The sequence below is a fragment of the Tasmannia lanceolata genome, unplaced genomic scaffold (genome assembly GCF_043159265.1).
Source record: "Tasmannia lanceolata isolate RefF3 unplaced genomic scaffold, GAP_Taslan_0.1 ptg000003l, whole genome shotgun sequence".
In the NCBI taxonomy this organism is placed as follows: domain Eukaryota; kingdom Viridiplantae; phylum Streptophyta; class Magnoliopsida; order Canellales; family Winteraceae; genus Tasmannia; species Tasmannia lanceolata.
Window position 1 is genome coordinate 9637316 of NW_027518680.1, and position 27846 is coordinate 9665161.

A 27846-nucleotide genomic window follows, 5' to 3' on the forward strand; every position below is an offset into this window, starting at 1 on the left:
CATTTTTCACATTTTTCTCAGGCAGAGAAACCAATATAAAATTCAAAAATTGAATAAGCAAATCCTTGTATATTAATCTCTAGAGACCGTGTTTCATGAACTTGGGGGGGTTCTTAATAGAGAAACAACAAATTTCAGTAGGTGAACCCCCCAAATTTCATAAGTTTCATTATAGACAAGGGATGGAAGGTAAAGGACAACAGTTACCTTCAAACAAACATTAATAGAGAAACAACAGGAACATATATCAACTTTATTGTATTTCAGTCAAACATGTTGCAACAGAAAGATAACCATGAAAATGAGTAGGTGAACCCAAATTTCATAAGTTTCATCATAAACAAGGGATGGAAGGTAAAGGACAACGGTTACCTTCAAATAAACATTAATAGAGAAACAACAGGAACATATATCAACTTTATTGTATTTCAGTCAAACATGTTGCAATAGAAAGAAAACCATGAAAATGAGATGAAAAACAATCTAAAGCTTATCTACAAGACCAGCCTCCTGAAAGTATACAACTGAGTCAGAAAGGGTCTCTTCTAATGGCCTGCATTTCCATCCCAAACTCTGTAGTTTCTCTGAACTCATGTTCTGTTCTTCCTCTCCCTCTATATAACTGCCAGTAGAAAAATGTATTCATGTAACAATGAGAACCATAAAAGCATAAATTGAACTAGGGAAATGTTATCGGCACAACCATATTTTGACTGCACGAACCCACCTGTCTTTTCTTCTTTAATTGGCTCCTGAGAGCTTTTTTTGGGTAATGTATTAAACTTTTAACAGCTCTTTGAATAACAAAAGACAAGATGGTTTGTGAAAATATCAAAATATGGTTGTGCTGATATCATTTCCCATTGAACTAGTGTAATAAAAGAACCTTACCTCTTAACATAGTTGTAGTTATGATACATATTCCTCAGCTTTTCAACAAAATCTCGGAGCCGAATTGTATGCGATGTACATATGTATCTTCCAGCCGCATCTGGCTTCTCATATGCCAGCAGCAGTGAGTCGGCGACATCTCGGACATCAACCACAAAATGAACACTGTTTTTCAATGTATCAACTCCTGTTTATAATCATTCAAGATAGTAGTCAATTAGTAAGAGGATAAGCTAAGAGTCTCAATGCTCTGTTTACATGACATGTTAGACTATTATCAACGTCCAGAATGAAAAACCAAATGCAGATGGTTTGTGATTGATCTTTATAAACTAGCATCCACATAACAAATGTGTTAATCATGGAAAAATATCTTAAGATTTTTTTTCCTTAAAAAGTAGCAATTAGAAACATTTATTAAACGAAAAAGACTAAGAAAATAGAAAAGAGAGACTATATAGAGATTGCGCAATAGAAAAAGGTCATTAGTAAGCCATAAACTGAGAGAAAAGCAGGCATTGACCCTCCAGACAAATCCAAAACCTCATCCAATCTCCAAGGACCTGAATTACTTCTTGTCTGTCAAGTGATCACACAAGTTGTTTGGATGCAGGAAAAACTTATCTTGGAAAATATTTCCATGAGAAATGAGTTTTCCAAACATGGGAAATCTTTTCATCATAAACAAAATTTCCCTGCTTACTAGAAAAATTGCAACCCTTTCTTTTGATAGGAAAGCCGGTTGAAGAACAGAGACTCGAGCTGTGAGATAGGGCCTCAATCTCGAAAAGTTGCAACCCTAGTAGACCCAATAATTTTTTTTATGGAATATTGATTTTATTTAGAATTTTTTCCCATAATTTCCCCATCCTCCTTGCTGCTCTCTGAAGGTACAGACATGCTCTTAGAAATAAAGAACAAATGAATAGATTAGCTTCCAGAATGAATTTCTTTTCCATGGAATATTAGCTTACCCAATGGTGACGGGGGCCTGAGAGGGAGATACTGAGAGGAACTAAATGAGATCGTGAGAAAAGGCTGAAAAATAAGGAAACGAAAAACTCCGCTCAAAATACAATTTATTTTTCCCTTCTCAAAATACAATTATGCCTTCTCAAGTCTCTCCTTCTCCCATCCTTCACCACCACTCTCTCATCACTTGATAAACTAATATTTAATAGGAAAAAAAATCATGTTAGCTAAACATGGGTAGACCGAAAACAACTTGGGTAGAAACAGTAAGGAAAGACTTGATAGCTAGGAACATAATAGAGAACATGACCTTAAATAGGATAGAATGGAAGAAAATGATACACGTAGAAGAACCCAACAAGAGCCGGGATTAGATCCGAGTAGATTCCTTTCACCTTTGTTAAGTGAGAGAGGAAAAAGAGAAATAGTGAGTTAGGGCTGTCTCCCCCTCCTCCCCCTCATTGATTTATTTATATACTGAAAGACAAAGCACAAGTACTAGAATGCCCATACTAGGCTTATTCTAACACTCCCCCTCAAGCTGGAATGTATAAGTTATACATTCCCAACTTGCTACAAATGTCACTCAACTTTGCTTTATTCAATGGCTTTGTGAACATATCAGCAAACTGTTTCGCAGAACGAGCGAATACAGTACATATCTCCCCCTTCTGAATTCTCTGATGAATGAAATGACAGTCGACTTCGATATGCTTTGTTCGCTCATGGAAGACTGGATTTGTCGCAATATAGATGGCAGCCTTGTTGTCATAATACAACTGTGAAGGCAAAGGAAACACAATACCAATCTCAGACAGGAGTGATCTCAACCAGATAATCTCTGCACTAGTGTGTGCCATGGCTCTATATTCTACCTCAGCACTTGACTTTGCAATGACATCCTTCTTTTTGCTTTTCCATGAAACCAGGTTGCCTCCCACAAAGGTACAATACCCGGTAGTTGATCTCCTATATCCAGGAGATCCAGCCCAATCAGCATCAGAAAACCCATCAATTCGCATATGACCATGTCGTTTGAATAATAAGCCCTTTCCTGGTGCACCCTTCAGATATTTGAGGATTTGAACTACTGCACTCCAGTGTGAAGTACGAGGAGAGGTCATGTACTGATTGACCACCCCAACAGCATAGGATATATTAGGACGAGTAACAGTAAGGTATATGAGCTTGCCCACAAGCCTTCTACACCTACCAGGATCCTCCAACAAGTTACCCTCTTCTGGAACTAGTTTTACAATGGAATCCATAGGTGCAGACACAGGTTTTACACCAAGATTTCCTATTTCCTCCAACAAATCAAAAACATACTTTCTCTGTGATAGAGACAAGCCACTAGAGGAGTATGCCACTTCTATCCCAAGGAAGTATCCGAGACGTCCCAAGTCCTTTGTAGCGAACTCTTTTTGTAAGAAAGCCTTTAGTTTCTGAATTCCCCCTGAGTTACTACCTGTAATAATGATATACGGGTGGGAGACGGGAGATGGGAGACGGGAGACGGATGGGGAGGGGCCACGGGAGACAGAAGGGAGGGGGAGGGGTATACGTAACAGAGAGAGGGAGACGCGAGTGAGACCACGGAATGTGGAGTTGGAGAAGATGGGTTGGAGATGGAGAAAGGCTTGCGAATGGAGAGAGAGAGAGAGAGAGAGAGAGAGAGAGAGAGAGAGAGAGAGAGAGAGAGAGAGAGAGAGAAGACGGGTCGGGGCGGTGCAGTAAAGGGATTTGGCTTTGGGTGGAGGCTGGAGAAGGAGAAGATGGAGGCTGGCGTTTTGTCCCTAGGGATCGGAAACCCTAGGTCTCTGATACCATGTTACGCGAGAGAGGAAAAAGAGAAATAGTAAGTTAGGGCAGTTTCCCCCTCGCTGATTTATTTATATACTGAAAGACAAAGTACAATATCTAGAATGCCCATACTAGGTTTAATCTAACAACCGTCTTCATGAAATTTTTCTAAAGGATTCATTTTAGCCGACCCGAACTAGTTTGGGACAAAGGCTTTGTTGAGTTGAGTTGGTAGCTAAACATGGGCTAAATGAATAACAAAAATGGAGAATGACACAAGTACTCTTGTTTACATCTAGCAATATACACAAGCTTGTTTCATTTCTGCAGCAATAGCTAGCATGTAATAATTGAGATTTTACAATTATCAAAGTTAATGCCAATATCATGTTATTAAACACAATAAAGAGTAGTTTTAGCATGGGTTGAGAGTTTTAGTATGGGTGAAGACCTTTTAATAGACTAAGGATAAACCCCATGCTAGAATTAATGGTAGGTTGAAGTAATGGCCCATGAACCGCAGATGGACAAATTGTTACAACTTCGAGCTCACTTTTCTCTCCATACTCCAAAGCCTCTCTTTCTGCTGCTGTTTTGGCAAGGCAGTACCAGCCAAACGCGTTCTGGAATAAAATGAAATGGGGAGCTTAGCTTTTACACTGAGAAACTCTTCACATAACCAGTACATAAAAATAAATTCGTGAGTTAAAGAATGTTGAACCATATTATATAGGCCATCCATACAATGTGAGTTTTCTTTAATAAAAGGATTTTGCCTACAATCCCTATTTTGTAAAATATTTTCTAAGAAAATCATGAAATGGAAAAAAAATGAATTTTTTTGAAGAATTCTTCAAAAATCCCAAAATAACATATCCAACTTTTGCTGATGAAGAAAATTATGCCATTACCTAGAAATAGAATGATCAATTCTCCCTGATGTATACAATCATACAAATAAGGAGATGAAATACATAAATTCCTCATTGCATAAGACTAACACATAGAAAGAGATAACTACAAGCATGCCCCTTAAAGGAGTAGACATCTATCAACACCTTTTTTCATATAGTTCTAAATTCAAATTTTTTCATATGTTGTAACATAAATGCAAAAGTATTTCATTTTTGAAAGATATTTATTTTTTCATATGTTGTGGCATAAATGCAAAATATTTATTGAACAAGAACTCAAGCAGTTGTTTCAGTAATCATCTAGAAGATTCTATTAATATATGTAGTGAGACTTCATGAGGATCATATAAGGAGTTCCAATTTAGTAGTAAACTACTAAATTTTAGCAAACTAAAGCCATTTAATGGTAGATTTTGTGCAAAGAATAGTTACCTCAAGTGTCTTACAATATTCCATGTCAGACCAACAATTCTCGTCCATGACTCTATCCTGTGGCAAATTTGGATTCATCATAACAGTGGCAATAGAAGACACAACTACGACCCGTTTTACTCTTGCCGCGGAACATGCCTTGAGTACATTCTGTGTACCCGTGACAGAAGGCTCTACAAAATCAATCTGCAAGACATTCAATGTGAGCACATTGATGCAAGAAATTTCTCAAATAAATGCTCTTTCTGCACTATAATATGTTAAAAACCTCTATGCAAAGGAATAGTAGTTCATATAAATGACAAGTTGAATTATGAGCTGCATTCAATCTCCATCATAATTAATTGAATGGCCTAATTCTGATATAATCTTGCCTCTTTACTGGGACCATTGGGAGACGGAACTGGACATGCAACATGGATGACTCCATTACATCCGGCGATGGCAGCATATATAGAATCATAGTCTAGCAGTTCTGCTTTGAAGAGTTGTAGGTTCTCTGCCGCCCTGTCTAGCTTCTTCAAATGGGCATTTTTCGCATTATCTGACAAAGATTTTGGTGGAATTGGAGAGGTGTTATTGAACAAAATCTGAGGCGGAACAAACTGATATGGATTGTCAATTAAAAATATTTCCAAATACATGTTTTTAAAGATAAATGAATTTAGTAGTCACATTATTTCGCAAATGGAATATGAAAGCCTCTCTGAAAGTAGAAGCCCCAATGGACCCGGATCGTCGGACATATGTGAAAATTATGGATCCATATTTGGGATCTTCCGGACATGTTCAAAAGCCTAATTAGGGTCAGATAAATTACAAATTACAAGGATATTTTATGATATGATAATATAATATACATTATAAGGATATTTTAATAATTGCTTTTGTTACGTGCCTAGATGGGACCCACTTGTGGTGGAATAAATTAGTTTAGGTCTTAGCAATTCATAGGATTTGCTTTGTAGTGTCCGGTATGTGGAGGAGTCTTAAAGATAAAGTTTAGGGTTTCTGGATTAGCTAGGGTAAGAGTTTTAGAGGAAGTGGTAAGTGAGTATTTTCTTTATAAATAACATGTATTCACTCTTTGGAAAAGAATGAAGAAAAATTGTGTGTTTGTGCACAAAGGAGGACCGATCCTTCCCTCGAAGTGGATTAAGAGGCTGATCTTCCCTCTAAGAAGATCAAATCCGTTGCGAATTGATTCGGGTTCGTAAATTTTTTATAGAAAATATCTAAATTATTCATGTTGAGAAAATCAGCTAGGCAAATCAGATCCGATCGTGCAAAATTAACGAAAAAGTAAAATAAACACAAACTACAAGATGAACACAAAGATTTACGTGGTTCGGCCAAGATGCCTACATCCATGGGCGAGAGCACGATCTACGAGGAAGAACCCAAAAGGGAAAACCCCAAAAAAAAACCCTTATTCTTCTTCTCTTTTTCCCTCCTCTCTTTCTCTTTCTCTTTTTCTCACTCCCAAAAGCCCTAGCCCCCACACCCAAGCTAGTGAGCTTCAAGGCATTTTATACTTTAGGTATTCCTAAAACCTGAAGTTTCTATTTTGCCTTCCTGTGAAAATAGTTATTGGTGGGAAACAAGGCAACTTTCCCGACAGTTTGCTTCTTGCACTAGGCCTAGGTAGTAATATAATTTGCATCAACCATTCAAATATATATATATATATATAGGGGAAAGTGATTGTGAGCGGCCCCTCATATAAGCTTATATGAGGTGACCGCTAAAAACATGATGGGCCCACATTTTTGGGGTGATCCGAACCAGTCATTTGATAGGCCCTGGCATAGATACGAAGTGCCCAAAAAATCAGCTCCATAGGATCATCCCAACCCTTCGTACTGTGGAGGTGAAAGAGGGGAAAATGGACGGATAAGTGGGCAAATTTATACCCGCGCATTTTCCCCTCTTTCACCTCCACAGTTTGAAGGGTTGGGATGATCCTATGGAGCTGATTTTTTGGGCACCCCCTATCTATGTCAGGGCCTATCAAATGACCGGTTCGGATCACCCAAAAAATGTGGGCCACCATGTTTTTAGCGGTCACCTCATATAAGCTTATATGAGGGGCCGCTCACAATCACTTTCCCTATATAGGGGAAAGTGATTGTGAGCGGCCCCTCATATAAGCTTATATGAGGTGACCGCTAAAAACATGATGGGCCCACATTTTTGGGGTGATCCGAACCAGTCATTTGATAGGCCCTGGCATAGATACGAAGTGCCCAAAAAATCAGCTCCATAGGATCATCCCAACCCTTCGTACTGTGGAGGTGAAAGAGGGGAAAATGGACGGATAAGTGGGCAAATTTATACCCGCGCATTTTCCCCTCTTTCACCTCCACAGTTTGAAGGGTTGGGATGATCCTATGGAGCTGATTTTTTGGGCACCCCCTATCTATGTCAGGGCCTATCAAATGACCGGTTCGGATCCGCTAAAAACATGATGGGCCCACATTTTTGGGGTGATCCGAACCAGTCATTTGATAGGCCCTGGCATAGATACGAAGTGCCCAAAAAATCAGCTCCATAGGATCATCCCAACCCTTCGTACTGTGGAGGTGAAAGAGGGGAAAATGGACGGATAAGTGGGCAAATTTATACCCGCGCATTTTCCCCTCTTTCACCTCCACAGTTTGAAGGGTTGGGATGATCCTATGGAGCTGATTTTTTGGGCACCCCCTATCTATGTCAGGGCCTATCAAATGACCGGTTCGGATCACCCAAAAAATGTGGGCCACCATGTTTTTAGCGGTCACCTCATATAAGCTTATATGAGGGGCCGCTCACAATCACTTTCCCTATATAGGGGAAAGTGATTGTGAGCGGCCCCTCATATAAGCTTATATGAGGTGACCGCTAAAAACATGATGGGCCCACATTTTTGGGGTGATCCGAACCAGTCATTTGATAGGCCCTGGCATAGATACGAAGTGCCCAAAAAATCAGCTCCATAGGATCATCCCAACCCTTCGTACTGTGGAGGTGAAAGAGGGGAAAATGGACGGATAAGTGGGCAAATTTATACCCGCGCATTTTCCCCTCTTTCACCTCCACAGTTTGAAGGGTTGGGATGATCCTATGGAGCTGATTTTTTGGGCACCCCCTATCTATGTCAGGGCCTATCAAATGACCGGTTCGGATCACCCAAAAAATGTGGGCCACCATGTTTTTAGCGGTCACCTCATATAAGCTTATATGAGGGGCCGCTCACAATCACTTTCCCTATATAGGGGAAAGTGATTGTGAGCGGCCCCTCATATAAGCTTATATGAGGTGACCGCTAAAAACATGATGGGCCCACATTTTTGGGGTGATCCGAACCAGTCATTTGATAGGCCCTGGCATAGATACGAAGTGCCCAAAAAATCAGCTCCATAGGATCATCCCAACCCTTCGTACTGTGGAGGTGAAAGAGGGGAAAATGGACGGATAAGTGGGCAAATTTATACCCGCGCATTTTCCCCTCTTTCACCTCCACAGTTTGAAGGGTTGGGATGATCCTATGGAGCTGATTTTTTGGGCACCCCCTATCTATGTCAGGGCCTATCAAATGACCGGTTCGGATCACCCAAAAAATGTGGGCCACCATGTTTTTAGCGGTCACCTCATATAAGCTTATATGAGGGGCCGCTCACAATCACTTTCCCTATATAGGGGAAAGTGATTGTGAGCGGCCCCTCATATAAGCTTATATGAGGTGACCGCTAAAAACATGATGGGCCCACATTTTTGGGGTGATCCGAACCAGTCATTTGATAGGCCCTGGCATAGATACGAAGTGCCCAAAAAATCAGCTCCATAGGATCATCCCAACCCTTCGTACTGTGGAGGTGAAAGAGGGGAAAATGGACGGATAAGTGGGCAAATTTATACCCGCGCATTTTCCCCTCTTTCACCTCCACAGTTTGAAGGGTTGGGATGATCCTATGGAGCTGATTTTTTGGGCACCCCCTATCTATGTCAGGGCCTATCAAATGACCGGTTCGGATCACCCAAAAAATGTGGGCCACCATGTTTTTAGCGGTCACCTCATATAAGCTTATATGAGGTGACCGCTAAAAACATGATGGGTCCACATTTTTGGGGTGATCCGAACCAGTCATTTGATAGGCCCTGGCATAGATACGAAGTGCCCAAAAAATCAGCTCCATAGGATCATCCCAACCCTTCGTACTGTGGAGGTGAAAGAGGGGAAAATGGAGGGATAAGTGGGCAAATTTATACCCGCGCATTTTCCCCTCTTTCACCTCCACAGTTTGAAGGGTTGGGATGATCCTATGGAGCTGATTTTTTGGGCACCCCCTATCTATGTCAGGGCCTATCAAATGACCGGTTCGGATCACCCAAAAAATGTGGGCCACCATGTTTTTAGCGGTCACCTCATATAAGCTTATATGAGGGGCCGCTCACAATCACTTTCCCTATATATATATATATATATATATATATATATATATATATATATATATATATGAGGAAACTGTTGGTGAGCTTAAGCTCACCAAACTTATGGTGAGCTAGCTTGCCCAATCACATGGGGGCCCACTTTGTTAGGATGATCCATACCATTCATTTGCAAGGCCTTATCATAGATGGGGGGTGTACCAAAAATCAGCTCCATAGGATCATCCTAACCCCTCCATTTGTGGAGGACAAAAATGGACAGACACAAGTTTGTCCATTTTTGTCCTCCACAAATGGAGGGGTTAGGATGATCCTATGGAGCTGATTTTTGGTACACACCCTATCTATGATAAGGCCTTGCAAATGAATGGTTTGGATCACTCCCCAAAATGTGGGACCCATGTGATTGGGCAAGCTAGCTCACCATAAGTTTGGTGAGCTTAAGCTCACCAACAGTTTCCTCTATATATATATATATATATATATATATATATATATATAATTTGCATCATTTTTGTAATGATAGTAAAATAGTTTTTTGTTTTGTTGTTGGTTCCTTGTTACGGTCCTGAGTGGGTGGGGGGGGGGGGGGCTGCTTAGGTATGGGACTAGGTGGAACCCAACTTGGTATGGGACATGTTTAAAGGGCCTTGCCTAACACTTTCCATCAGCTCTCTAGCCTATGGTGTATTGGTAAGGTACCTAACATTCCTAGACTCAGTTAGAATGAAATTTGATTCAAAATCAAACAGGATCTAAGGAGTTATCTAAAAAATTCCTCCTGCTTCAAAAAAGGAGTTATCTAATTAGGAACCAAGCTTATTGTGACTTGGACATTGGTGGATTCGATCTGAATCCAGCCTGTTGACACCCCTATTTAGAAGCTAGAAACTATATCATTTCTGAAATGATTATAACCATTACTTGTAAATAATCATATGGAACTTCAAACCCAATTTCGTACAAGGTCATATACCAAAGATATCATAAAGTTTGAATCCTACTGCCTTTTAGTTTCTATAACTAATAACGAAAATATGATATGTACTGAGTATATTTAATAAATTAATTTATCTTCGTTTACCCACGAGAATGATATATATGCATTCATTTTTTTTCCATATCTTCATTTGTTTTTGTTTTGAACTTCTCTAAGGGTCTGTTTAAATTGGAAGAGAAAAATCAAAGTAAAAGGACACATTTCCTTTTCCTATCATTGTTTGGTTGCCATTTACTATTCACGTGACAATCCTTGTCGGCTGTAATTTTTCCAAATGCAAATCCTTTTCACTGTTTGAATTTCCTCTCAAATCAGGAGGAAAAGGAAAGTAATGAAATTGGAATCTTTAGCATTCAAATATATATATATATATATATATATATATATATATATATATATATATATATATATATATATATATATATTTTTTTTTTTCCATTTACTTACTGTTTGGATTGCAAGAAAAACATTTTTGATGAAAATATTTTCTTGGTTTTTTTTTTCTTTCCACCACTTAGAGGGAAATGATATGATTGTGGTTGATTTAAAGGGATATTATAATAAATTGAAGGTCTTCCAATTAAAAATTGAATAGGGTTGGTTTAAATTATCTTTTTTTGTGTGGAAAAAAGGCAGGGACTTTTAGAAATATTTTTGCTTTCCAAACTTTTTCAGAAAATTCCTGCAATCCTAACAGGACCTAAGTACATCCAAATGGACCCTAGGCATAAATCTGCCGATCTAACCCCTTTCTCCCCCAAACCAAATCGTTTACCAGAAATCAACAAGAAAATAAACCCTATTGTCAAAAATCTTAATTAATCAAAATCTATTGGCATGTTCTACAGAGCTGCTTTCATCTTTGACTCTCCACAATCGTATCAACAGCTCTACTAGGACTCCCTATAATCAATTTCCTTCAAATTTAACAGGCACCCAGAAAAGTAAAGGTATCAAATAAGGAGGTGAGTGCTATCGAAATAAGAGTGTAGATATCATATCCCTTTACAAGCATCTGGCGTTGATTTTTGAAATTTGTTTGAGCTTCTACTTGAAATCAGATAAGATTCGAGCTGAAACCAGCTCAATTTTATAGCAAAAGCTCATCAAGAACAAACCCAAGTTGAATCTAAACCAGTTTAGTTGAAAACTAAGAGAACTTTTAGGTGTAAACAAATGGTCTAAAAATTTAATAGTTGAGACAACCAATTGGATTATAGGCTGCTATAGGAGAAGTAGTTTCCAGATTACCAGTTTTACTCAGTCATCATACAACTGAGCACATGCTGAGAGTTTACAACTTTGGTAGTCTAAAGGCTAATATTAACAAAAAGGGTACCTGGATCTCTAACAGTTCCATGCACTATGTAACCCTCAGAGAGAAAAAGCTTCACCACCCATGAAGCCACATATCCTCCTGCTCCTGTTACACACACTCTTCCCTTCTCCATTTCAATGTCCCTTCTCTCTCTCTCTCTCTCTCTCTCTCTCTCTCTCTCTCTCTCTCTCTCTCTCTCGCAAAACCAGACTCTTGAAAAAAGTGATAGATCATAGATATCACCATGCTTTGGCTTATTTATAGACTTTTCACTGTGTTTATATCCCACCACGTGGAATACAAAGATGCTAAGGTCTTGGCTTTTATGTTGAACTTTATGTACTAGGACGGCTAGAATGGCACAGAGAAAGTACTAGCATTCTTGGCAAATCCAAACATCAGGTGTGAAATGGTGGTCTTGGCTTTTATGTTGAACTTTGTGTACTAGGACGGCTAGAATGGCACAAAGAAAGTACAAGCATTCTTGGCCCATGAAATCCAAACATCAGGTGTGAAATGGTGATCCCTACCCTATGCATGGGCTTTGTGTGGAGATTGAGGGACCCACACCAGATGCATGTATTTGAATTAATCTTAAACCAACAGGGCGTTTGACTACTAAAGTTACTGGTTAGGCTCCTCACCGGATGCTTGTATTTGAGTTGAGTACGTGAGAAATGAGAATCACCTTAAGTCATCAGAATTTTTTTTTTGTACACGTGGTCAACTTTGGTTGTCGGGTACCCTAAGTCAAGTCCATTGGTAGTGGTCTTTAGATTTTTTTCTTTTTTTGTATATGATGGAATGGGTTTGGGCTATTTTGAACATGGGAAGTAGGAGTGCTGATGGTAGAAGATGAAGAGAAATGAGAATGGAGATGGGGTTTGGGTTAGAGATGGAGGTGACTGGCGGTGATGGAGGTGGCCGTGAGAAGGTAGAGGAGAGGGGCGGCGGTGGATTTTGGTGGAGGTTGGGGGACCAAGGAATGCCGGAGATGGTGTCTCGGTCTCTTCCTTTCTCCTCTCTCTTGCTTCTCCTTCCAAACCTTAGAAGTCCCCTCTTTTAATTGCATTTTGAGTTTTTATATAATCCTAAGTAGGAAAATTGGTCCGCGCTGTCCATTTACCATCAATGACCTAGATGGCTTTTTTGCTTTAGAATTCTCTAGAAGCTATGCCATCATCTTTCAATCACCATCATCCATTTGTCTCTTTCATCCTACAGCGCACATTTGTTGCTTCATAAAGAAGACATGTCAAACTCCAAGAATGCCTTTAAAATGAGAGATAACTCAATTTCCCACCCAAACACTTTTTGTTTGGGAAATGATATTTACGCTCCTTTTGATCCCCAGAGACACCCATTGCCAGTGTACTTTACAATCAAAGCCACTGGATTTCTCTAACATCAAGTACATTAGCCCCCCTTTTGTCATTGATACACTGACTCTGGGTGTCCCTGGTGATCAAAAGGGGGGTAAATATCACTCCCCTTTTGTTTTTGTCTTTTAGAATTCAAAACAAAATTCACTTTCTTTAGAAACAAATGATAGTGTGTCATTACTAAAAATAAATATTAATGATATTATCAATAATAAATAAAAAGGATGTACTTCACGGATTCGGATGTTAAACGGATCGGATATACCATTTACCAGATTCGCATCCGCTAAGAGCTGCATATCTCATAAACAGATTCGGATAATATCCGCTTGAAACGGATTCGAATAATATTCGCTTTAAACGGATTCGGATGCGGACGGTATTTGAATATCCATTTACACCCCTATCCAAAACAACCACTTTTATTTGTTTTTATTAAAATGGAAGTAGCGACGGATTCTGTCGAGCTTCCAAAAAATAAAGTGGCGGATTTTTTACCATCACAAAATCCATTCCCTTATCCATTTAGCAACGCCATTTGTTGGGGCCGAACAATATCAGTCGCTAAAAATATAGCGATGGATTTACACCTTTTGGCGACGTACCAATGAGTGTATTTCTCGCAGGTCTCAAGAGTAAGATTAGTTAGTAAATATTCATATTCTTTGCTAGTTGATTCAATTAATAAATATGCAATTATAGTGAACATTGTTTTACTGCAAAAAATGAAAGTTTTGTCCAAAAATGACCATTATAATCAAATGGCCTTCTACGGAGTACACTACTCAGGCAGTTTTTTTGTAAGCTTGCTGTAAATTGTGATCTCCAAGTACCGGAACAAAGTTCAGCAGCAGTAAAATACAACCATGTAATATCACAACATTGGTATTATGTAATTGATCCCACATGCAAGAAAACACATCTGTAATTGCTAATGGTTATTATCAAATAATAAGTTTCAAACATCTATACTTGCAATCTAGAGCATGCATTACTCCCCACTTGAAAAATTCAAATAAGGATCAAAGTTTTGCATATTGGAATTGAGAATAAGTTACATATGTTGGCTATAAAAGACAATCAAGATAGTTGAAAGTACTCTAATCCTTATCCAGAAGACCTGCCTCTTGAAAGTATCCAACAGTGTCAGCAAGGGTCTCTTCTAATGACCTGTATTTCCAACCCAATCTTTTCAATTTCTCTGAACTCATCTTCAATTCTTTCTCTGCCTCCATATAACTGCCAGTAGAAAAATAAATAAATGGGTATAGTATAAGTGGGGATAAGAGGTATTATGCTGAACTATTGTACTAAAGAAACTTACTTCATGGGATAATTGTAGTTAGGGTACATGCTCCTCAACTTTTCAACCAGATCGTGGACTCCAATCGAATGAGCTAAACATATGTATCTTCCAGATGCTTTTTGTTTCTCATATACAAGAAGCAAGGCTTCAGCTATGTCGCGGACATCGACTATCAACCCCCGGAAATCGTTTTCGATTTCCTCAAATCCTGTTGTTACATAGTTATGCCAGATAATCATTCAAAAAAAAAAAAAAAAACCATTCCCATAGCATATCATGTGGAATAATCATGAGTATTTAAAGAAAAATAAACAAAATATGGATAGCAACAGATTTTCTTAACATATCAGCCATAAAAAAATCATCTAAATATTAGCGTAACATCACAAAAAGCTAAAGGCATAACTGTTAGGATTGATTTGGAATAGAACACAGCTGTCCGTAGATATACTATCCAAAAATAGAAGTTAATCAAGCTTGTGATGAAATGTATTAGCTACATGGTGCAAGATGAAAATAGATCCTAAAATCTTTATCTTTCAACACTCCCCCTCAAGCTGGATTATGAATGTCGAATATGTCTAGTTTGCCAATAATCCTTTGTAGGCAGAATAATTTTCATGAGTATGCTAGCAAGCTGATCCTTTGATCTGCCATACAAGACAGTAAAGATCTTGACCTTAACCTATTCTCTCAGAAAGTGACAATCGACTTCTATATGCTTTGATTTTTATGGAAATCTTGGTTATGACGTGAACAAGTGTTTGGTTATAGCAATAGAGCTTCATGTGGTTATCACAATAGAGCTTCATGTGAATGTCCACCTGGTTATATGTGAGGAGTATCTTAAGCCACAAAAGCTTATAAATTGCATTAGCAAGAGCCCTGTATTCAGCCTCAAACACTAGATCTCTCCATCATAGCCCATTTCTTGCTCTTTCACGTTACTAGCTTTTCTCTCTCTTTTTTTTCACGAGACTAGATTACCCCCAACAAGGTGAAATGACCGCTTACATATCTTCCATTAGTATTGCAAGTTGGGACCAAAATTTCGGCTGAAATCAGACGAAATCAAGAATTTTATGTCGTACAAAATTTTGGCCAAAATTACCGAAATTTTGACTGAAATTTCAGTAGGGCTGAAATTTCGGGATAATATTAAATAATAGATGAATTCCAGATTTATTTGGTCTGAAATTTCAGGAAAAAAGAAATTTTGGTCGAAATTTTAGACCATTTCGGGTTTTACCCCATTTCGATTTCGGTCTCGACCGAAACCCGAAATTTCGGATTTGGGTCGAAATTTCAAACCATGCTTGCACCTGATTTGAACCATTGCTGAAATGGCTCTGTCAAGCCATACTCGACCTAATTTTTTTAGAGTGCATACAACTTTCTTTAGCATACACACTTTTTCTTTCTCCGTCTTAGCTTAAAAAAAATATGGAAAGTCGATGAAGACTTATTCCTACAGATTACCATTAAGGCATTTTAGACATCTAACTAATGAAGAGGCTACTCATTGTTGTCGGCTAAGGAAAGAAGGTTGCCGTAGAGCTGAACTTAGCTATGGGAAAGAATGTCTCCGAATAGTCAATTTAATATAGTTGTACGAACCCTTTTGCTACCAGTTGGGTATTGTATTGCTGTATTGATCCAATAGTCTTTTGCTCGATACTGTATACCTAGTTACACCCAACACATGTTTGGTTTTTGGCAACTCAACCAGATCCCACGTGGGAACCTTCCACTATTGACAATAGGAATTTCAGTGGAAAGGAAGCAATAAAATCAACGATCCACATACACAACGAAGCACTGAGGCATTTGAGAGGGACTGTGGTGAACCAAGTTTGCCAGCATTTACATGATCCTTGAAAAGAATGGCAACATGCTGCTATATGTATTTTGAGGCATTTGAGAGGGACTGTGGATTTGGATTGTTCTATACAGTTTCCGAAGAAAAGGCAGTCAAAAGTGAGTGGTTACTCTGATTTGTATCGACAAATGATTATTTGATCCCCTGGAATAGTAAGAAATAGAATACAATCTCCAAGTTGAGTATAAGAGCTGTATATAGAGCGATGGTCATTACTAATTGACTACAACCAATCTTACATGGCTATGGGACCTCCCAGAAGAGCTTCACTAGAGGTCAGATGCTCACATCTTGTGACAACCAAAGACCATCAAGCTGTTACAAGTTTAACGCAAGGACCAAGCTATATTACACAACTCAAGAGAAAAACATAAAGATATCTCACTGAAGGACTCACAACCAACCATCACCATTATGTTGTGAACAAGCTTAATATGTCTTAAGGAATATGTTAGCCTGAGGAGGAATGTTAGATGTGGTCGAATTTTAGTGTTAGTGGTAAATCAGTCATTCTAAGTAACCACTACACCATACAATTTGTTCCCTTTTCTCCTTGTATGTAACATTGGATGATTGGACTTTCGCCTACATGTACAGGAGATCGAATGGATGTACCCTTGCAAAATAAGGGGCAAAGAGCGCTCCCATTAGTCAAAAACCGTTAAAGATGGCACAGAAAATTGCAATCAGAACGGTCTTTAATGGTTTTTGACCAATAGGGGCGCCCTTTGCCCCTTATTTTACAAGGGCACCTGTGAAGCTAGCATTACTCATAAAAGAATACATTAACTCCCTAATAACTGCATCAAATGCATAACAAGAAAGAGGAAAACAACATAAATGCATTTAGATGCACAATTTTCTTTTCCACAACACTTGCCAAGCGACACTTAATAATTAATTTCATTACCATGTTATTAAAGTCAAGAAAATGGAATGCTTTAGTATGAGTAACCTTTCAATAGATCGGTGAATATCATGCTGCTGCAATTCATGCTCGGTTGTAGCAGGGGCCCAATAATCCAGGCTGCACAAACTGTTACAACTTCGAGCTCACTTTTCTCTCCATACTCCAAAGCCTCTCTTTCTGCTGCTGTTTTGGCAAGGCAGTACCAGCCAAACACGTTCTGGAATAAAATGAAATGGGGAGCTTAGCTTTTACACAGAGATACTCTTCACATAACCAGTACATCAAAATAAATTCGTGAGTTAAAGAATGTTGAACCATATTATATAGGCCATCCATACAATGTGAGTTTTCTTTAATAAAAGGATTTTCCCTACAATCCCTATTTTGTAAAACATTTTCTAAAAAAATCAAGAATACATGCATCTAACAACTATATTTTTGAAAGGTTACTTTTATTGAGTAACCTTTACTCAATGGCTGAACTCTCGGCTGAAATGGTTGTCATTCCTTCCCTGTCAGCAGCTTCTTTCGCTAACTTATCCACGCCCTCGTTCTTTGATCGACACAAATGCTGAAATGACAGTTGACTTCAATATGCTTTGTTCGCTCATGGAAGACTGGATTTGTCGCAATATAGATGGCAAGCCTTGTTGTCATAATACAACTGTGAAAGGGAAGGAAACACAATATCAATCTTAGACACGAGTGATCTCAACCAGATAATCTCTGCACTAGCGTGTGCCATGGCTCTATATTCTGCCTCAACACTTGACTTTGCAATTACGTCATTCTTTTTGCTTTTCCATGAAACCAGGTTGCCTCCCACAAAGGTACAATACCCGGCAGTCGATCTCCTATCTGCAGGAGATCCAGCCCAATCAGCATAAAAAAAACCATTTAATTCGCATATGACCATGTCGTTTGAATAATAAGCCCTTTCCTGGTGCACCCTTCAGATATTTGAGGATTTGAACTACAGCACTCCAGTGTGAAGTACGAGGAGAGGTCATGAACTGATTGACCACCCCAGCAACATAAGAGATATTAGGACGTGTAACAGTAAGGTATATGAGCTTGCCCATAAGCCTTCTATACCTACCAGGATCCTCCAACAAGTCATCCATAGGTGCAGACACAGGTTTTACACCAAGATATCCTATTTCCTCCAACAAATCCAACTAGAGGAGTATGCCACTTCTATCCCAAGGAAGTATCCGAAACGTCCCAAGTCCTTTGTAGAAACTCTTTTTGTAAGAAAGCCTTTAGTTTCTGAATTCCCCCTGAGTTACTACCTGTAATAATGATATACGGGAGACGGGAGACGGATGGGGAGGGGCCACGGGAGACGGAAGGGAGGGGGAGGGGTATATGAAACAGAGAGAGGAAGACGCGAGTGAGACCGCGGAATGTGGAGATGGAGAAGATGGGTTGGAGATGGAGAAAGGCTGCGAATGGACATAGAGAAGACGGGTTGGGGCGGTGCAGTAAATGGATTTGGCTTTGGGTGGAGGTTGGAGATGGAGAAGATGGAGGCTGGCGTTTTATCCCTAGGGATCGGAAACCCTAGGGCTCTGATACCATGTTACGTGAGAGAGGAAAAAGAGAAATAGTGAGTTAGGGCTGTCTCCCCCTCGCTGATTTATTTATATACTGAAAGACAAAGTACAATATCTAGAATGCCCATACTAGGCTTATTCTAACAACCTTCTTCGTGAAATTTTTCTAAAGGATTCATTTTAGCCGACCCCAACTAGTTTGGGAAAAAGGCTTTGTTGAGTTGAGTTGGTAGCATTGGGAGATAGAACTAAACATGCAACATGGATGACTCCATTACATCCGGCGATGGCAGCATATATAGAATCATAGTCTAGCAGTTCTGCTTTGAAGAGTTGTAGGTTCTCTGCCGCCTTGTCTAGCTTCTTCAAATGGGCATTTTTCGCATTATCTGACAAATATTTTGGTGGAATTGGAGAGGTGTTATTGAACAAAATCTGAGGCGGAAGAAACTGATATGGATTGTCAATTACAAATATTTCCAAATACATGTTTTTAAAGATAAATGAATTTAGTAGTCACATTATTTTGCAAATGGAATATGAAAGCCTCTCTGAAAGTAGAAGCCCCAATGGACCCGGATCGTCGGACATATGTGAAAATTATGGATCCATATTTGGGATCTTCCGGACATGTTCAAAAACCTAATTAGGGTCAGACAAATTACAAATTACAAGGATATTTTATGATATGATAATATAATATAAATTATAAGGATATTTTAATAATTGCTTTTGTTACGTGCCTAGATGGGACCCACTTGTGGTGGAATAAATTAGTTTAGGTCTTAGCAATTCATAGGATTTGCTTTGTAGTGTCTGGTATGTGGAGGAGTCTTAAAGATAAAGTTTAGGGTTTCTGGATTAGCTAGGGTAAGAGTTTTAGAGGAAGTGGTAAGTGATTATTCTCTTTATAAATAACATGTATTCACTCTTTAGAAAAGAATGAAGAAAAATTGTGTATTTGTGCACAAAGGAGGACCGATCCTTCCCTTGAAGTGGATTAAGAGGCTGATCTTCCCTCTAAGAAGATCAAATCCATTGCGAATTGATTCGGGTTCATAAATTTTTTATAGAAAATATCTAAATTATTCATGTTGAGAAAATCAGCTAAGCAAATCCAATCCGATCGTGCAAAATTAATGAAAAAGTAAAATAAACACGAGCTCACTTTTCTCTCCATACTCCAAAGCCTCTCTTTCTGCTTCTGTTTTGGCAAGGCAGTACCAGCCAAACACGTTATGGAATAAAATGAAATGGGGAGCTTGGCTTTTACACAGAGATACTCTTCACATAACCAGTACATAAAATAAATTCGTGAGTTAAAGGATGTTGAACCATATTATATAGGCCATCCATACAATGTGAGTTTTCTTTAATAAAAGGATTTTGCCTACAATCCCTATTTTGTAAAATATTTTCTAAGAAAATCATGAAATGGAAAAAAAAATGAAATTTTTGAAGAATTCTTCAAAAATCCCAAAATAACATATCCAACTTTTGCTGATGAAGAAAATTATGCCATTACCTAGAAATAGAAATGATCAATTCTCCCTGATGTATACAATCACACAAATAAGGAGATGAAATAGATAAATTCCTCATTGCATAAGACTAACACATAGAAAGAGATAACTACAAGCATGCCCCCTTAAAGGAGTAGACATCTATCAATACCTTTTTTCATATAGTTCTGAATTCAAATTTTTTCATATGTTGTAACATAAATGCAAAAATATTTAATTTTTGAAAGATATTTAATTTTTCATATGTAGTGGCATAAATGCAAAATATTTATTGAACAAGAACTTAAGCACTTGTTTCAGTAATCATCTAGAAGATTCTATTAATATATGTAGTGAGCCTTCATGAGGATCATATAAGCAGTTCAAATTTAGTAGTAAGCTACTAAATTTTAGCAAACTAAAGCCATTTAATGGTAGATTTTGTGCAAAGAATAGTTACCTCAATTTTCTTACAATATTCCATGTCAGACCAACAATTCTCGTCCATGACTCTATCCTGTGGCCAATTTGGATTCATCATAACAGTGACAATAGAAGACACAACTACGACCCGTTTTACTCTTGCCGCAGAACATGCCTTGAGTACATTCTGTGTACCCGTGACAGAAGGCTCTACAATATCAATCTGCAAGACATTCAATGTGAGCACATTGATGCAAGAAATTTCTCAAATAAATGCTCTTTCTGCACTATAATATGTTAAAAACCTCTATGCAAAGGAATAGTAGTTCATATAAATGACAAGTTGAATTATGAGCTGCATTCAATCTCCATCATAATTAATTGAATGGCCTAATTCTGATATAATCTTGCCTCTTTACTGGGACCATTGGGAAACGGAACTGGACATGCAACATGGATGACTCCATTACATCCGGCGATGGCAGCATATATAGAATCATAGTCTAGCAGTTCTGCTTTGAAGAGTTGTAGGTTCTCTGCCGCATTGTCTAGCTTCTTCAAATGGGCATTTTTCGCATTATCTGACAAACATTTTGGTGGAAATGGAGAGGTGTTATTGAACAAAATCTGAGGCGGAAGAAACTGATATGGATTTTCAATTAAAAATATTTCCAAATACATGTTTTTAAAGATAAATGAATTTAGTAGTCACATTATTTTGCAAATGGAATATGAAAGCATCTGTTAAAGTAGAAGCCCGAATGGACCCGGATCTTAGGACATATGTGAAAATTATGGATCCATATTTGGGATCTTCCAGACATGTTCAACAACCTAATTAGAGTCAGACAAATTACAAATTACAAGGATATTTTAGTGATAGGATAATATAATATAAATTATAAGGATATTTTAATAATTACTTTTGTTACGTGCCTCGATGGGACCCACTTGTGGTGGAATAAATTAGTTTACGTCTTAGCAATTCATAGGATTTGCTTTGTAGTGTCTGGTATGTGGAGGAGTCTTAAAGATAAAGTTTAGGGTTTCTGGATTAGCTAGGGTAAGAGTTTTAGAGGAAGTGGTAAGTGATTATTCTCTTTATAAATAACATGTATTCACTCTTTAGAAAAGGGTGAAGAAAAATTGTGTATTTGTGCACAAAGGAGGACTGATCCTTCCCTCGAAGTGGATTAAGAGGCTGATCTTCCCTCTAAGAAGATCAAATCCATTGCGAATTGATTCGGGTTCGTAAATTTTTTATAGAAAATATCTAAATTATTCATGTTGAGAAAATCAGCTTGGCAAATCCGATCCGATCTTGCAAAATTAACGAAAAAGTAAAATAAACACAAACTACAAGATGAACACCAAGATTTACGTGGTTCGGCCAAGATGCCTACATCAATGGGCGAGAGCACGATCTACGAGGAAGAACCCAAAAGGGAAAACCCCAAGAAAAACCCCTTATTCTTCTTTTCTTTTCCCTCCTCTCTCTCTCTCTCTCTTTTTCTCACTCCCAAAAGCCCTAGCCCCCACACCCAAGCTAGTGAGCTTCAAGGCATTTTATACTTTAGGTATTCCTAAAACCTGAAGTTTCTATTTTGCCTTCCTGTGAAAATAGTTATTGGTGGGAAACAAGGCTACTTTCCGGACAGTTTGCTTCTTGCACTAGGCCTAGGTAGTAATATAATTTGCATCGACCATTCAAAAAAAAAGAAGTGTTGGTGAGCTTAAGCTCACCAAACTTATGGTGAGCTTAAGCGCCCAATCACATTGGGGCCTACTTTGTTAGGATGATCCAAAGCATTTATTTGAAAGGCCCTTACATAGATGGGGTGTGTACCAAAAATCAGCTCCATAGGATCATCCTAACCCATCCATTTGTGGAGGTCAAAATGGACAGACATAATTTGTCCACAAATCTGCCCATTTTTGTCCTCCACAAATGGAGGGGTTAGGATGATCTTATGGAGCTGATTTTTGGTACACCCCCTATCTACGATAGGGCCTTGCAAATGAATGGTTTGGATCACCACAGAAAGTGTGGGACCCATGTGATTGGGGCGCTTAAGCTCACCAACACTTTCCTCATATATATATATATATAATTTGCATCATTTTTGTAATGATAGTAAAATAGTTTTTTGTTTTGTTGTTGGTTCCTTGCTACAGTCCTGAGGGGGGGGGGGGGGGGGGCGCTAGGTATGGGACTAGGTGGAACTCAGCTTGGTATGAGACATGTTTAAAGGGCCTTGCCTAACACTTTCCATCAGCTCTCTAGCCAATGGTGTATTGGTAAGGTACCTAACATTCCTAGACTCATTTAGAATGTAATTTGATTCAAAATCAAACAGGATCTGAGGAGTTATCTAAAAAATTCTTCCTCTTGCTTCAAAAAAGGAGTTCTCTAATTAGGAACCAAGCTTATCGTGACTTGGATATTGGTGGATTCGATCTGAATCCAGCCTGTTGACACCCCAATTTAGAAGCTAGAAACTATATAATTTCTGAAATGATTATAACCATTACTTGTAAATAATCATATACCAAAGATATCATAAAGTCTGAATCCTACTGCCTTTTAGTTTTTATTACTAATGCCTTTTAGTTTTTATTACTAATAACTAAAGGGTGCTCATATTCCCCCCGGCTGGCTAAAGTTTTCCCACCATTTGACCTCTCTCTCTCTCTCTCTCTCTCTCTCTCTCTCCACACACACACAACAGGAACAGTTGGTGGGCCCAACTGAAACCGTTGGTGGAATGGTGGGCCCATCTTTGAACAACTTAGGCCCCGCCCATACCACACCATAGGATAATCCAAACCGTCCATTTGATGGGCCATAAACGTAAATACGTTTCCCAAAATATTATTTCCATAGGCTGATCCTAGCCCTCCGATCAAAATAGAAACTACATCTTATGCAACCTCTATAGATTGTAGGGTTGTGATCATCCTACGGAAATAATTTTTGGGGCACAACCTATTTACATTGTGGCCCATCAAATGGACGGCTCGGATCATCCTATGGTCTGGACGGTCTGGACGGTACACTTCATTTTCAAAAATATGGGTGGGGCCTAAATTGGTACGAACCACACCATAGGATGATCCAAACCATGGACGGCTTGGATCATCCTATGTTGTGGACAGTACGCTTCAATTTGAAAAATATCAGTGGGGCCTACGATTGGGCCTTAAAGTTAGTGTACAACCAACTCCATAGGATTATCCAAACCATGGGCGGCTTGGATCATCCTATGTTGTGGACGGGCCTTAATGTTATTGTACGACCACAGGATGATCCTAACCATTCATTTGATGGGCCAACCCTTTTAGGGGCACAACCCATTTACATTATGGCCCATCAAAGGACGGCTCGGATCATCCTATGGTCTGGACAGTACACTTCATTTTCAAAAATATGGGTGGGGCCTAAATTGGGCCTTAATGTTACTGTACGAATCACACCATAGGATGATCCAAACCATGGACGGCTTGGATCATCCTATGTTGTGGACAGTACGCTTCAATTTGAAAAAATATCGGTGGGGCCTACGATTGGGCCTTAATGTTACTGTACGACCAACTCCATAGGATTATCCAAACCATGGACGGCCTGGATCGTCCTATGTTGTGGATGGGCCTTAATGTTACTTTACGACCAACTTGTGGAACTAGGTGGAACTCAGCTTGGTATGGGACATGGTGGAGGGGGCGTGCTAGGTATGGGACTAGGTGGAACTCAGCTTGGTATGGACATGTTTAAAGGGCCTTGCCTAACACTTTCCATCAGCTCTCTAGCCAATGGTGTATTGGTAAGGTACCTAACATTCCTAGACTCATTTAGAATGAAATTTGATTCAAAATCAAACAGGATCTGAGGAGTTATCTAAAAAATTCTTCCTCTTGCTTCAAAAAAGGAGTTCTCTAATTAGGAACCAAGCTTATCGTGACTTGGATATTGGTGGATTCGATCTGAATCCAGCCTGTTGACACCCCAATTTAGAAGCTAGAAACTATATAATTTCTGAAATGATTATAACCATTACTTGTAAATAATCATATACCAAAGATATCATAAAGTCTGAATCCTACTGCCTTTTAGTTTTTATTACTAATGCCTTTTAGTTTTTATTACTAATAACTACATATTCCCCCCTGACGGCTGGCTAACGTTTTCCCACCATTCTCTCTCTCTCTCTCTCTCTCTCTCTCTCCACACACACACAACAGGAACAGTTGGTGGGCCCAACTGAAACTGTTGGTGGAATGGTGGGGCCATCTTTGAACAACTTAGGCCCCGCCCATACCACACCATAGGATAATCCAAACCGTCCATTTGATGGGCCATAAACGTAAATACGTTTCCCAAAATATTATTTCCATAGGCTGATCCTAGCCCTCCGATCAAAATAGAAACTACATCTTATGCAACCTCTATAGATTGTAGGGTTGTGATCATCCTACGGAAATGATTTTTGGGGCACAACCTATTTACATTGTGGCCCATCAAATGGACGGCTCGGATCATCCTATGGTCTGGACGGTACACTTCATTTTCAAAAATATGGGTGGGACCTAAATTGGTACGAACCACACCATAGGATGATCCAAACCATGGACGGCTTGGATCATCCTATGTTGTGGACGGTACGCTTCAATTTGAAAAATATCGGTGGGGCCTACGATTAGGCCTTAAAGTTAGTGTACAACCAACTCCATAGGATTATCCAAACCATGGGCGGCTTGGATCATCCTATGTTGTGGACGGGCCTTAATGTTATTGTACGACCACAGGATGATCATAACCATTCATTTGATGGGCCAACCCTTTTAGGGGCACAACCCATTTACATTATGGCCCATCAAATGGACGGCTCGGATCATCCTATGGTGTGGACGGTACACTTCATTTTCAAAAATATGGGTGGGGCCTAAATTGGGCCTTAATGCTACTGTACGAATCACACCATAGGATGATCCAAACCATGGACGGCTTGGATCATCCTATGTTGTGGACAGTACGCTTCAATTTGAAAAAATATTGGTGGGGCCTACGATTGGGCCTTAATGTTACTGTACGACCAACTCCATAGGATTATCCAAACCATGGACGGCCTGGATCGTCCTATGTTGTGGATGGGCCTTAATGTTACTTTACGACCAACTCCATAGAATGATCCAAACCATTCATTTGATGGGCCACAATGTAAATAGGTTGTGCCCCAAAAATCATTTCCATAGGATGATCACAACCCTACAATCTATAGAGGTTGCATAAGATGTAGTTTCTATTTAGATCGGAGGGCTAGAATCAGCATATGGAAATGATATTTTGGTACGCAACCTATTTACGTTTATGGCCCATCAAATGGACAGTTTGGATTATCCTATGGAGTGGTATGGGCGGGGCCTACGTTGTTCAAAGATGGGCCCACCATTCCACCAATGATTTCCGTTGGGCCCACCAACTGTTCCTGTTGTGTGTGTGTGTGGAGAGAGAGAGAGAGAGGTCAAAATGTCAAATGGTGGGAAAGTGACACATACGTTAAATCCTAACGTTTTAACGTTAGCCAGCCGTCAAGGGGGGGAAATAGCCTGGGGGGGGGGGGAATATCAGCCCCCTAACTAAAATATGATATGTACTGAGTATATTTAATAAATTAATTTATCTTCATTTACCATTCAATTTTTTTCCATATCTTCATTTCTTTTTGTTTTGAACTTCTCTAAGGGTCCGTTTAAATTGGAAAAGAAAAATCAAAGTAAAAGGACACATTTCCTTTTCCTATCATTGTTTGGTTGCTTACTATTCACATGACAATCCTGGTCGGCTGTAATTTTTCCAAATGCAAATCCTTTTCACTGCTTGAATTTCCAAGTTCAATCTCAACCAGTTTAGTTGAAAACTAAGAGAACTTTTAGGTGTAAACAAATGGTCTAAAAGTTTATTAGTTGAGACAACCAATTGGATTATAGGCTGCTATAGGAGAAGTAGTTTCCAGATTACCAGTTTTACGTAGTCATCATACAAGTGAGCACATGCTGAGAGTTATACAACTTTGGTAGTCTAAAGGCTAATATTAACAAAAAGGGTACCTGGATCTCTAACAGTTCCATGCACTATGTAACCCTCAGAGAGAAAAAGCTTCACAACCCATGAAGCCACATATCCTCCTGCTCCTGTTACACACACTCTTCCCTTCTCCATTTCAATGGCCCTTCTCTCTCTCTCTCTCTCTCTCTCTCTCTCTCTCTCTCTCTCTCTCTCTCTATAAACCAGACTCTTGAAATAAGTGATAGATCATGGATATCACCATGCTTTGGCTTATTTATAGACTTTTCACTGTGTTTATATCCCACCACGTGGAAAACAAAGATTCTATGGTCTTGGCTTTTATGTTGAACTTTATGTACTAGGACGGCTATAATGGCACAAAGAAAGTACTAGCATTCTTGGCCCATGAAATCCAAACATCAGGTGTGAAATGGTGGTCCCTACCCTATGCATGGGCTTTGTGTGGAGATTGAGGGACCCACAACAGATGCATGTATTTGAATTAATCTTAAACCAATAGGGCGTTTGATTACTAAAGTTACTGGTTAGGCTCCTCACCAGATGCATGTATTTGAGTTGAGTAGGTGAGAAATCAGAATCATGCATATTTTATCATTTAAAGCGGTACTACTAAGGTATTTTCTGTGTTTTTGGTGTTTCATGGATATTCTCGAATTTTACGGAATATGGAGCTAAGAAGATGAGAGCGCAACACATTTATCACAATGCCAATATTGGGGCCACAACTAATTTGCCCACAAGACGAATGGTTCGGATCATCCATTTGATGGCTCACCAAACGGACCGTTTAGATCATCTCATGCCCCCCTATGTACATAATTTAATGGGCGCAACCCGTCTACGCCGCGGCCCCAGTGAATGAAGGGCTGAGATTAGCTTATGGAAATTATTTAGATGGAGCGGTCACTTGATATTGTGTCCCAACACATAAGCGGTTTAGATCAATCAGTGGATGGTTAGGAATCAGCCCATGTAAATGATTTGAGGGCCGTTATTAATTTACATTGCGACCACCAAATTGACGATTGGATTATCCAATGAATAC

The 27846-nt window shown here is 39.1% G+C and overlaps 2 protein-coding genes across 2 annotated transcripts; both read right to left on the reverse strand.

The window, feature by feature from the left end:
• Positions 1–224: 224 nt before the first annotated feature.
• Positions 225–11963, reverse strand: LOC143850419 (cinnamoyl-CoA reductase 1-like). Its single transcript, XM_077359674.1, has 6 exons — positions 11780–11963; positions 5387–5556; positions 5013–5198; positions 4118–4289; positions 892–1078; positions 225–622 (listed from the first exon to the last, which is right to left on the reverse strand). Exons 1-6 carry the CDS (start codon positions 11889–11891, stop codon positions 484–486), a joined length of 966 nt encoding a protein of 321 aa, XP_077215789.1. The 5' UTR covers positions 11892–11963; the 3' UTR covers positions 225–483.
• Positions 11964–14114: 2151 nt separating this feature from the next.
• On the reverse strand, positions 14115–27013 carry LOC143850435 (cinnamoyl-CoA reductase 2-like). The gene is made up of 6 exons (XM_077359689.1): positions 26822–27013; positions 21128–21297; positions 20754–20939; positions 17281–17452; positions 14465–14654; positions 14115–14379 (listed from the first exon to the last, which is right to left on the reverse strand). The coding sequence occupies exons 1-6, from the start codon at positions 26931–26933 to the stop codon at positions 14241–14243; spliced, it is 969 nt and encodes a 322-aa protein (XP_077215804.1). The 5' UTR covers positions 26934–27013; the 3' UTR covers positions 14115–14240.
• Between the last annotated feature and the right edge of the window lie 833 nt (positions 27014–27846).